This window comes from Coregonus clupeaformis, chromosome 17 (assembly GCF_020615455.1).
Source record: "Coregonus clupeaformis isolate EN_2021a chromosome 17, ASM2061545v1, whole genome shotgun sequence".
Taxonomy (NCBI): Eukaryota; Metazoa; Chordata; class Actinopteri; order Salmoniformes; family Salmonidae; genus Coregonus; species Coregonus clupeaformis.
In genome coordinates, this window is record NC_059208.1 from 34,787,629 (window position 1) to 34,800,982 (window position 13,354).

The 13,354-nt window shown below is 40.0% G+C and overlaps 1 protein-coding gene across 3 annotated transcripts; it reads right to left on the reverse strand.

Annotated features, from left to right (window-relative positions):
- Nucleotides 1–11,392, reverse strand: pbxip1a (pre-B-cell leukemia homeobox interacting protein 1a). 3 transcript variants are annotated; one of them, XM_041902895.2, is made up of 10 exons: nt 11,250–11,392; nt 10,141–10,256; nt 9,647–9,728; nt 9,405–9,466; nt 8,636–9,209; nt 7,345–7,569; nt 4,972–5,009; nt 4,290–4,382; nt 3,556–3,736; nt 1–3,014 (listed from the first exon to the last, which is right to left on the reverse strand). In XM_041902895.2, exons 2-10 carry the CDS (start codon nt 10,216–10,218, stop codon nt 1,924–1,926), a joined length of 2,424 nt encoding a protein of 807 aa, XP_041758829.2. In that variant the 5' UTR covers nt 10,219–10,256; nt 11,250–11,392; the 3' UTR covers nt 1–1,923. The 3 variants fall into 3 exon arrangements, with proteins under 3 accessions (XP_041758829.2, XP_041758828.2, XP_041758827.2); XM_041902894.2 differs by having other exon boundaries at nt 9,393–9,466; XM_041902893.2 differs by having other exon boundaries at nt 9,384–9,466.
- Nucleotides 11,393–13,354: the final 1,962 nt, after the last annotated feature.

Genomic DNA, 13,354 nt, shown 5'->3' on the forward strand with positions numbered 1-13,354 from the left:
TTTCAAGATGATTTTTTTTTATTGTAATCTTAACTTAAAAGTCCAACACAAACCCACTAAGAGAAATGGCTGCTGAGACGAGACTACTCATTCAGCTTAAATCAAAACACCTGATTCAGGACTTTCTGTACATGTATCAATTAAATGCTAAACTGGGACTGTCCTGACTCCTAACTATTCTAAAGGATATGTCCATTGTAAAAGAACATTTTGATAAAACAATATATCCTCCACTTGAATGAATACCTAAAAAATAAGTATGTTTTTTTTAATATACTCTGAAAATGTAATCGTGTGCATTTGGAGAGTTAAACTTAATTTCCTCATCTTATGCTGTTTGTTTATAATCTCTCGTTGCTTATTATTTTAAGTATTTATCCACATCATCGCTAGACTTCTTTGGTCAAAAAGCTTGAACAATTCATTTACAGGTTTTAAATTCAACCAAAAATATCTGAAAGATTACTTACTATATCTAATTAAATTCACAAATGGAGTACCGGATCATAACCAATCAAGTGAAAAAAATTGCTTGAATTCTTAAGCTTACAGAATCAAACCAATTTAGTCGTCTGTCAAACACTGTCAATCCAAGTGTGAAAATGGACTTATAAATAAAAGGCACATAGCTGGCAGAAACAAAATCGTCACAAAATGTCAGACTTTCAAGCAATTTCTTTCACATGATATACTGTCTGGGACATATGCCATTTGAACAGCTAATGTTGGTTTGATGTTAAAATGATAAATGTGTTGTTGAGGCCAGGACAAGCAAAATTAGGGATTAGTCTTATAGTTCTTCAAAAAACACAAATAAGCTATGAAATCCTGAATGCCTAATGTAATTGATACAGTGAGTGTGACAACAGTTAACATAAAAACAAGGGAAACAGTCATCCTGAAATGTGTACAGGTTCAACTCTTGTAAAGTACCAACAATTACTTTTAATATGTACCAATGTCATAACCTTGTACTTAGTTTGACTTTGAAATCTGGCGTGAACTCAATGTAAATGGCATTGCTTGACAGAACATCAGTTAAACTGATCTCATATAGACACATCCCAAAATCGTGTTACTGGGTATTTTCCAGGTTACAGCACAGTACTCAAAATAACTTTAAAAAGGAAAATGCAACCAATAACAGTGCTCAAAATGTGTCAAAAACAAATAGTTCAGATGCATCAAATTGCCAATATGGCTTTGCACTCCTTTATCTATATGTCTAACTCAGCACAACATAGTACACTGAGCTATTAGAATCGATTCCTGCCACATTAGGACAGTACAATCATGGTCTCAGTGTGAATTAGTAGTAAGAACTACTGCTTGTGTCAAAGCGATTGAGGCAGCAGTGCTGGGCCTCCATCCTGACTTGGCAGGACACCTTCTGCTTTCATTAAATGTTCCAGAGTGTTCTGCTTTCACCGACAGTTATACTCAAATGGTAAGACAATTAGTAAAAACCAGAAACCAAGCACTAAGGGCCTATACACAGCGCTGTATGTTTGCAGAGCTGATACAACAGAAGCTAACAGAGCTGATACAGAACCGGTTCAACTAGATCTGATCCTAACGATGACAACATAGAAGAGACTGATCAGCAATCAGTTGATGTGGGAGCATAGAGTTCACATTGCTGTGAATCTTATCCTGTTTTGATCTTGAACTGCGACATTACATTTTATAAAGTGCCAAACACTGTAGGCAAATCAACTCCACACAACTGTCAACATGTAGGACTTGGCATTAAAGACATGACATGAACTGACATAGGGAGGTAACGACTTCAGCTAATTACAGATGCAGAGCTAGGGACATGTTTACGAGATGCAAGATCACTCCTTGTGCCGGAAGCCTTAAAACACCTGCTGTAAACCACCATGTAATACCATTGCTGTATCTTGGTTTTCCATTTTCTATCTATGTAGTGGCTGTAAACTTCCACAAAGCTTCTCGCTCAAACTCCTCCATCGTCTCCTCCAGGGCTTCATCATCCCGCCCATCAACCTCCAAAATGTCCACCATGTCCTCTAAAATGTCCGCCACATCTTCAGCGAAGTCACTGAAGAGAACTTTGTCATGGACGAACACACCGTCTCTAAAAAACATGGCGGCCAGCTTCTGGATCTCGGCCTTGCTGTCCGATGTAGCCCTCTCCAGCTTGCTCAGGTAGCCGTCTAACAACTCCTCAAATTCAGACAGTTCCACGGGAAAGAGCCCTTCCTGGCTAGCGCAGTCCTCAACACTGCTGCAGCCCGCCAGGGGGCGAACGTTGCGTCCGAGTTTCTCCTCCTGGTGCTTCCAGAAGCTTGTGTGTTCATACAGGTGGGGCTGATGTTGCTCCTGATGGTTGGAGTCTTGTTCATGGTGATGATCAGTCTTTTTCTTGTAGTCTTTCCTGGACTGCCAGGGCCTCTCCTGCTTTCTTTTATCCCTGTCCATCCTGCGCTCGTTCTTCTCTCTCTCCCACTCATCCTGGGATTTCCCCCAGGCCTCTTTATGAGAGTTTCCTTTGTTTGCCTTCCAGTCCCTCTCCTTTCTCTCATCTTTCTCCTTCCATCTGCCCTCCTTGTCTTTGCCGTGTTTCCAGTCCTTCTCTCCTTTCCACGCCTTCTTCTCTTCCTTTTTCCAGTGGTCTTTGCTGTTGTCCTTGCCTTTCTTCCCGTCCTTCTTGTTCCCGCTCTCCCATGGCTTTTTCTTGCCCTCACTCCTCTTCCCCATCTTCTCCACCTGCTCACTGAGCCTCCTCTGGATCTCAGCCAGGCTCTCCCTCACCCTCTTCTGGTACCCTTCATCCTTCTTGTTCCCATCCTTCTTCATCCCTTCCAGTCTCTTCCTGCTTTCCTCCAACAGCACCTTCTGCCTCTGAAGCTCTTCCTTCACCCTGGCCCCCTCTCTCGGGTCACTCCTCCTTTCAGGCCCTGTTGTGGTGCTACTCTGGTTGCTAATCCCAGGTTGGCCAGTAGGTGGTGGAGTTGGGCTTGAGGGCAGTGGGGGTGTGTCCTGGTTGGCTGAGGTAGACATATCAGAACAAATCAGTGAGTTACAGAGCATTCAGCTACCAAACCAGATGATTGTTACATGCATGTTGAAGCAGAGATTCACAACAATAACAAAACCTCCACTGAACCATACAGATCACTTTGATCAGGGTGAGGGTAAATTCAAATTGAAGGCAGTCAATTCATGAATTTATTTGAATAAAATAAAAATGGCTCAGCTGGTAGAGCACGGCACTTGTAACGCCAGAGTAGTGGGTTCGATGCCCGGGACCACCCATACACAAAAATGTATGCACGCATGACTGTAAGTCGCTTTGGATAAAAGCGTCTGCTAAATGGCATATTATTTATTATTATTAAATGGAACAACTTGAAATAAATAGCTTCTAGCTTATTGAGAATTCATTGGAATTTCAGTTTACTTCCTTAATTGACTGCCTTATTATAAACATTTACCAAAATATTGACTTCTATGTATACATTATCAAACAAATGATGAAAGGCACTAATGAATAATTAATGAATTCACAGTGAGATGAAAATACTATACCTGCAGTGAGTCGGGACAGTTCGGTCACTCTGGCCCTCAGCGACTCCAGCTCCTCCTTCAAGCCAGGCAGGGACGACAGCTCTTCTTTCATAGTATTTTCTTGCTCCAGATCTCCTTTTCCGTTTTCATTACCCGTTGCTGATCTTTCATTTAGTGCTGAGTCAAGTTCTTCTTTATGGGCCTGTAACAGAGGGGAAAAAAGTTGCTTCATTCTTAGAACGATAGGACATAATAATAAATAAGGATTCTAAAAATATTTCTTAAATGTAAAATAATTAGGCCATGGATCCTACTATTTCGGGATCTTTTAGATCCGTAGCTTCCCGAAGCGAAGAGTATGTGCGGATCATGTGTGTATTCTCTACTTTACACACAGAAAACAGGCTACTCAGGCAAATGGTGCTTGTTTAATAAAATTCGATCAAAACTGAATTAGTCTGCAAGATCACATAATGATCACAGTAATTACATAACAGAACCAAATATAATAGTAATTATGAAATGTAGAATACTGTGATCATTATGTGATATTGCAGACATTAATTCAGCTTTGATCTAACTTTATTAAATGAGCACAATTCACTTGAGTAGCCTGTTCTCGGCGCGTAAAGTAGAGTATACACACATACTCTTCGCGTCGGGAAGCTCTGGATCTTTTAGTCCAGTGGACTGAAGATCCCGAAAAAGTTGGATCCGCAGCCACTCCGAAATAATTATATGGTACATGGGCTGACCTGGAGCTGTGTTTCTAACTGGGAGATTTGCAGATTTTCTTGTGTCAGTTTATCCAAAAGCTCCTTCATCTTCTGAGGATCGTCTAGCCAGTCCTGTCCAGCAGAATACAAATCACAGACAATCAACAACACAGCATTATAAGTAAGCAAACATTGTAAAGCAAAGATTGGAACTATGCATACCTTATAAAAGTTTAGTCTAATAAGGAAGATGTTAATGGATGATTTAAAAGGGTCAATCAGCCATTGCTACATCAATTTCTTGACTTTTAAATTATATATACCCTTAGATTTTTGAAAAATAACTTGGAAATGTCTCATGAGCTTAGTTCAACTGTCATACCCCATCAGAAACCAAAATATAAGCTTGTTATACTCCAATGTAAATTGTAAATACTGTATAGCCTTAAAAGATGGATAAAACTATAATTTGGATCTCATGAATGGTCAGTCCTTGAGTCCATAGCTCTGTGTATGAATTTAAGAGTTAAATTTCTCCAGCCCCATCCCTCAGCCATTTACCAAAACAGTGACAGCATGGTCGCTTTGTTGTCGTTTGAACAGCAGATTGCCCCTTAAATATAATTCTATTACACATTATTCTCTAAGTTTGTCCAGTTCCTTTAACTTCCATCCCAATACAACATTGTTGAAAGGTAGGCGGTAGGATAGAGGAACATACCTGGTTTTGTTCTGCCCCACTCAGCTCGTCCGAGTCATCTGTCAAAAAAGAAAACAATACAACAAAACATTTACATTTTAGTCATTTAGCAGACTCTCTTATCCAGAGCGACTTACAGTTAGTGAGAGCATACATTAATTTTTTTCATACTGGCCCCCCGTGGGAATCGAACCCACAACCCTGGCGTTGCAAGCGCCATGCTCTACCAACTGACAAACAACATTTTCCAAACTTAGGTAACGTATATTAAGACACCTGCATATATTTTATCATACAAAATGCAAAGCCCATTTTGAACTACTCCACCCAGAGCGTACAATTGTTGGGAAGTTATTTGAGTATTTGCACAGTCTCTGACCACTTGCATGCCCAACCAAGCATTTTCCTATTATGGGTTACGTACTCAACTTGGCCACCCAAAAATCCAGTCGTTGATACTTTACTGTAAGTCTACTGTATAGGCAAGCTGCCATGTGCAGTGCACGAAGGGTGAGACAGGATTAGCGCTTGGGCGAGTGAGTGAGAATTAGCTAGCATAAATCTAACAGTGCCATTTCTTATTTTTCTACAGACCTACAGTCATCCAGATCAGGGAAAAAACCTATTGGAACAGCACATCTTAGTCATACAGTGTCAAATTATTTGTATCGGCCATACAGGCACAGAGGCACATGACTAAAGAGTTTATTTCCAATATAAAAACACTGATGGCATTGCAGTCTGTATTGAATTCATGATCTTGAAGAGTCATTTGTCAGCTCTCTCGACTGGTCTAATCTCAGTTTTCAAATCATTAACACATTTACAGTTGTGTTACACCTCAAGTCCTCTGTGCTGCAGGATGAAACAGAACTCCCTGCTGCAATGATGTCTGCAGATGATTCCTAAATACAGAGCCTATAGAAAGACTACACCCAATAAAATAAAATACATTTAAAAAAGGGTTACAAATTGATCTACACAAGTTTTTTTTTCAATGTCACAGTGAAAAGGAAAATGCTACAATTCTTTTTACTAATTAATAACAAATGTATAACTAAAATAGTTATTCCAAAAGTATTCACCCCCTTTGTTTAGGCAAACCTAAATAAGTTCAGAAGTAAACTTTGGCTTAACAAATCACATAAGTTATATGGACTCTGTGTGGAATAATAGAGGTTGACATGATTTTTGAATGACTAACCCTTTCCCTGTCCCCCACACATACTGTACAACATCTGTAAGGTGCCTCGGTCAAATATTGAAGATTGAACTAAAAAGACCAGGGAGCTTTTGAACGCCTCATAAAGAAGGGCAGTGATTGGTAGATGGATAACAATAACAAATCAGACATTGAATATATCTTTAAGCATGGTCAAGTTAATAATTATGCTGTGGATTATGTATTAAACCACCAAGACACATCAAAGATGCAGTCGTCCTTCTGAACTGAGCTGCTGGACAGGAAGGAAACTGCTTATGGATGTCACTATGACACCATTGGTGATTTTAAAACTGCTACAGAGTTCAACGGCTGTGATGGGAGAAAATGTAGGATGGATCAACATTGTAGTGACTCCACAATAATGACCTAAATGACAGAGTGAAAAGAAGAATAGAAATATACAGAATATGAAGACGTATGCAACATGGCACTAAAGTAATACTGCAAAAAAACACAGCAAAGGAATACACTTTTTGGCCTAAATGCAAATGCTTATGTTTTTTTGGGCAAATCCAACACAACACATCACTGAGTAACTGCCTCTATTTTCAAGCATGGTGGTGGCTGCATCATGGTATGGGTAAGCTTGACATTGCAAAAACTGTGGAGTTTTTCAGGATGTAAAGAAATGGAATGGTGCTAAGCACAGGCAAAATCCTAGAGGTAAACCTGCTTCCGTCTGCTTTACACCAGACGCTGGGAGGACAATTACCTACAACGAAGCCAAATCTACACTTGAGTGGCCAAGTTACAGTTTGGACTTAAATTTGCTTGAAAATCTATGGCAGGACTTGAAAATGTCTGTCTAGCCATGATCCCTAACACCTTGACAGAGCATGAAGAACTTTGAAAATAATAAATGGGCAAATATTGCACAATACAGGTGTGCAAAGCTCTTATGAGACTTACCGAAGAAGACTCACAGATGTAATCGCTGCCAAAGGTGTTTCTAACATGTATTGACTCAGGGGGGTGAATACTTATCTAATCACGGTATATTAGGGTTTTATTTTTCATTAATCTAAAATAATATATATCCAAGGGGGCTGTAGACTTTCTATAGATTTGATCAAAATAATGAAAATGATGCATTGGTGAGCCAGTGTCCATTCCACAAGAAATTAAATAAAAGAATGAAACTAACAAAACCTGGTTCAGGCTGAACTCACCGGAGAGGAAGAGAGACCCTAGACAGAGCAGGATCAGGGCACCCACAATGCATGTGTTCATAGAGAAGCCCTTCTTCTCCCCTGTCCTCTCTGCCAGTTTGAACTCCACCTCCACCTCATCTTCCTCGTCCGATGTCATTTTTGGTGCCACATTTCTCCTCCTCAGACCATCTCCTTCCTCAGCACTCGTGTCAGCTCTTCCAAAGTCAAAGCTACTGGGAGAGTCTAGCAGAAGGAGAAGGGATAAGAGCAGAAATATTGATGATAAGCAGAGATAAATAAAATCATGCACGAAAAGGTATAGAAACTTTTTTATGCAAAAGTATTAGATGGTAGAATACTCTGAATGTAGATTTGTCGTGTGTAATTGTAACGCAAATTTTGTTTTTGTAACTGTTCGTTGAGCTGTGGTGTGTTAACACTAGAACCGCCATAGTCAAACGGCCACTGACGTTTGAATTTGGATGAACTGGAGTCGGATGGCAGATCGGATATTGAGCCAGAGATTGACTATGGCGATGACAATGTGGGGTCTTCATCTGATTCTAATGTTGACTTTCTTTTACATACTGTTTGCATTATTTTTCAAGTGTTGGTGCTTATGTTTATGGCAAAATCATTTGACTGAATTGGATTTCAAATTCAAACTTTTGGAGCATAGAGCCAAAAGAAGAAAAAATGCTTCACGTTACTCTTAACGTGGAAACCATTCGCCACAAATGCCTTTGAGAAAAAAACAATCCCTTTTCATTTACATGTTTTTTCTTCTATTGTATCATTTGCCCAAAAAAACATGTACGCATTCATATTTTATCATATATTCATGTGTATTACTATGCATTTGTAAGCATTCATATTCCATAATTTATTTGACTGGATTCTATTACCTACTATTACTCTATTACTAATCGAATGTACAAATAAAATGTATTACATTGTAGTGTTTTTATTGCAAAAAAATGTGTTGCAGTAGACCTTTGTAGAATAATACATACGTGTATGTGCATTTTATGTACTTCAAAATATACAATGTACAAATATTCAAAATAAACGAAATATTCTTAAGACTTGACTACATTCAATCAATCAAATTATAATATTTTTTACAAAGGTATTTATTTAGGTTGATTACAGCACAGTAGGTGAATCTGATGCGTAGGCTTAAAGGGACGCCAGACTGCATTCTCTAGCAGGTACTTGTAGGCTGAGAAACCCAGCAGTTCTAGTGTTAATTGTATGTCATATCTCAGAAAATGTTTCCCGATTTCCAACCTAGTGTACACATCCATACCTTTTTCCTTTGGTATATAAGTCACTTTTTCAGGCAATTCTGTCTCCTCTGTTTCCAGTGCTGGCTCTTCTGGTGCATCCTCTGAACCAATGGTATCTGGAGGAGGACTATCAGGGGCTGGGCTTTCTGGAGCAGCAAGCAGTTCTGGGGCAGGGTCAATATCAGTGACAGATGGGGGGCCTGTTGGGGTGGGAGTCTCTGTGTGAATACTTATGTCAGGTTTGGCACTAGTTTCTAGGGCAATACTCCCAGGTACAGGGCCTGTATCAGTGTGGGTATCAAGGGTAGAGCTCTCAGGGACGGTGCTTAACTCAGGCTCAACCTCTGAGGGGGGTGGTTCTGTGAAGGATGCATCCAGTGGCACAACCAGGTCGACATGACTGACAAAGGGCATGGCAGCGAGTTGCTCATTGTCAGTGGGGGAGCTGGTTACCATAGAATGGATGATAGGGGGTTCAGGTTGAATCTCCAGGTCAGGGTCAAGGGGCACATGGCTAGTCAGGGATGGGCTTAACAGGGTAGGGCTGGAGGGGACAGGGCCCTCACAGGTATCAGGAGCCATTTCCTGGCAAACCTGGGAATCAGAGGAGAATAAAAGCACAAACCTTAGTCATTGGTAATAATGAGTTATAACCATAGACATCATATGCCATATACCATAACAGACACCATTTTGAACTTTGTATTATGAAAGATTATGATGTGAGAATGATACCCTCAGAAAGAACTGTGTTCATCAGGGACTCACAGTACAGACCTGTTGGCCCACCTCTGACAGCACTGTTTCTATTGGAGTCTCTGGGTCACTCGGCTTAGACTCCACAGTGGCCCCTGGAACATAATCATCATAACAATGTTAATAACACATTAATAACAACATTAATTGAATAACAAATTACATCCACACACACATGACTTCATTATGCAACATCCATACATTAGGACAATAACACAATACTCCACACAGAAAGCATAGGGAAACAGTATCGGTGTGAGATAGAGTTCAGGTACCTGCGACTTCCTCTGACAGACTAGGGACATCACAAAGACTCTCAGTCCCATCATCCACTGGACCCACGCTTTCAGCAGCTTCCTGAAATGTAGAAGGCAGTAGGTTATTATGATCTCATTATGTAGAGGAATAGCATTCTCATTATCAACTCAACCTTTATCTATTCACCTCACCATTCATTAATTTAATCATTTACACAATGTGGGTAAAGCGGAAATGTAATATAAAACTCACATTGAATAGTAAATCTGACATCCAATGCTGTGTTGAGGTGATCAGCCTATTCTCTTGTCATTATAGTTGGCACCAGACCTGGATTTCAAATACTTTGAGCATTTGCTTGAATCTGCCTGGAGTGCCAGATGGGCGGGGTTTGCAGTTTTAGGACTTTTGCCAGGCATGCTCAAACAGGCACATCAAGTATTTGAATTGATTTAAGTATTTGAAACCCAGGTCTGGTTGGCACACCATAGGTTGGTACAGGCTATCTTACCTCTGGGGACAGCATGGTCCAACTGGTGGTCAAGGATCCACTGCGGCTGCTGCCTGTGCTGCTGCTGTTGTCAGACATCGCCCCCTTGAGGCTCAGCGAAGCAACTACAACGTATTCTGCAGAGGACAGAGATTAACTCACTCATGTAACAAATATGTAATTATGAATTACCCAATAAGGACTCATTGTGGTTTCACAATGTCTGCAGTATCTACATATAGGCCACTAGGACTGTGGCCTACTTACACTGGGTATTCTCATCATGCATTTGAACAAATTCAATTCATATAGGCCTAATAAAGTATCAGTAGAGAAAAAATATAAATGCCACAGTGTATTGGAAAAGTGCTTTTCAAAACAACATTATATCAGAGATCATATTACACCAAATTGTCACCAAATTGTTGGCCTACAGTGAATAATCTGACATTAAGAGAAGAACTGTTTGAGAAATAGAATCTATAGCCTACCTTATAGCTCCAGTTGCAATAATTGTAATCTTTAGCATACGCAATAGCCTATAAACTCTATAACGATTAAGATAGGCTACATTGTTGCAACTTGAGTTGAGACATTGACAACAGTGTCAAACATTGTGAACGAATCGCGATAGAGAATGTGGCTATTTTAAAAACCGACGGATCCTCATTATTGCTTGATTAGGGCCTCTCACTGTAGCCTAAATTGTATTTATACATCTGTGCCGTTCAGATATGACCAAAAATGGTCAGATCCAGATGGCACTGAGGCTGGAGGCTAGTTGTTAACAAGGTAGCTAACAAAATCAGCGTTTTGGATTCATCTTTGACAACCAGGACGACATGTTCTCTTTTTAGTCGAGTCTTACATTTCCCTCGTGTGAATTGTCCCTGTTTGCTCCTGTGAGAGGTTAAGTAAGAGTAGACGTCATGACGCCAAACTCACTGGAAACAAATGTTTGTAGACACTATGCAGCCTACTTTGCTTAGCTTCCCATGGTAAAAGAAGAAGGCTACATGCAATCACTCCCACAGATAAGCAATCTCTTTTCCGCGTACAATAGCCACACGTTGACCACACAAAATCCTTTCCCCAAAGTAATAAAATACATGTAAATAGCATATTCTTACCCCGCTTATTTCACTTAAATTTCACCGTTTTAGCTTGAATAGTCCTCGTAATTTGATTTTACAGACAGCGTTCAGGTCTTGAACGTCGGAAATTTAGGAATTCCAAGCTGCGTCACTCCAATGCTGCGCTGTCTTTTCCAATGGGATGTCAATATGACCGTTTGCGTTACCTCCCTTAAACTGAACAACCAACCAGAGTGAAGTGTTGTGTCAGGAAAACGGCTTGATTGACGCGCGCAGGTGAAATTGGTGGCAGGTAATGGATACAAACCCCTTCTTTCACAGATGATAAGATGCTTGCATATACGGGAGGGGAGGTATTTTCAACCATCCGTACATTGACACGTCTGTACTGAGCTATATTTGTCTGGACTTCCCGCCTGACTATCCCCACTTCAACCCTGTTGCATGAGATTGCCCATCTGTTTCATTTACATTTTACATTTTAGTCATTTAGCAGACGCTCTTATCCAGAGCGACTTTTAGGGTTAAGTGCCTTGCTCAAGGGCACATCGACAGATTTTTCACCTAGTCGGCTCGGGGATTAGAACCAGCGACCTTTCGGTTACTGGCCCGTTTCACAATTGCTTCCCACTTTCGTCAGATTATAAAATAAACTGTACAGTTTTGTCTCTGTCTGTGTTGGACACCTGTAGGACTATTGTCATTTATTGTAACCCTGAAATCTTCATCCCAAACCACATTTGACCTCTTAAATAAAAGCTTAAATATTGAATGCACATTTACTAAATTAAGAAAACCTATATTATGCTTGTATATAATTGTCTTTTTTAAAGTGTTTTTTTTTAACACAGAAGTTATGCATCTTGTACTTTCTGAGGGGGCACTAATGGTATTCATTACTACATTCAAAGATTGTCTATTATTTTGACAAGATAGTCGATTGACCTCTCTAAAAATGGGAATACATGTCCTCAAAGATGGAAGGCATGCGGGAGGAGGAGAGATCAGGTGGGACCATTCTAACCAAAAAGAGGGCAGACACACAGTTTTAAGAACAGGCCATATAGAAAAATAGAGGACTCATCGAGATAGATAGAGGACCCATTACAGAGTCTGTGACAGCATGGGAAGCGCCATTGAGGCTATCTCAATTTTTAAGTGGTCAATTGTCTTGTTTTTCATTGGCTGATTGCTTCCAACACATAACGTTTTAAAGTTGACTGCTTTAAAATGGTTGAAGCCCCTCAAACGGCAATGTCTATGTTAAAACCGATTATAGCCACGAGGAGTCCTCTATCTCTATGACAACAGGCACAACTCCAATATAACGTTATATTTTTTTTAAGTTGCCGAAATGGCACGTGCATCCACTTTTATCTGTACATTCGTAACAACCTAACCACTCCGAAACTTATATTCGAACAAATAAGCCTCTCGTAGAAAATTAACAATTACATTTTTTGTTGACCAAATTCGACACTCTCATTGACCTCCATACCAAAATTCCTTACTAGGTGGGTTTCTTTTTTGTGGACAGATTTTGGGTGGAGTAAAACCTCTCGCTTCGCCTCTTCCTCTCTGCTACAGTGTGTAACTACACTGTAGCCTACTACACTATTCTCCCTATACCACATAGAAGTAATAATCAAGTTCAAATTGGATGAAGATAAGGGGAAATCTAGGGTAAATCTAGGCCTTCTATAGTGATGTTGTGGATCAAATTAAGCAGCTAAAATAAAAAAATTTTGCCTAACATTGTGACACAAGCGTACATCTTTTCCCCACTGCATCTCTGTCCATAAGCATTCTTAGCTTCATCTTTTATCTTTCTCCTCTATTCTTTTCTCTAAGCAGTCTTCCATCTGTTGCCTAGCTCGCACCTATTTCTCGCCTTGTTCCATACCCTGGCCTTCTGTAGTCTCTCTCACCTTTTGAACTTCAGCTCCCTTCCCTGTCCTTGTTGTCCTGTACCTTGGTGTCTGTCTATCCATTCCCAGGAGCTTTTTGTTTTGCCTGTTCTCAATTGAACCTTTTCCACCAAGTTTTCATCTCATGAAGTTTCTCTATGGTTTAACAATGTGATCTTTAAGTCAATGTAATTCAACTATTTTTTTTAATCTATAATTTGTTTGACAAAAAAA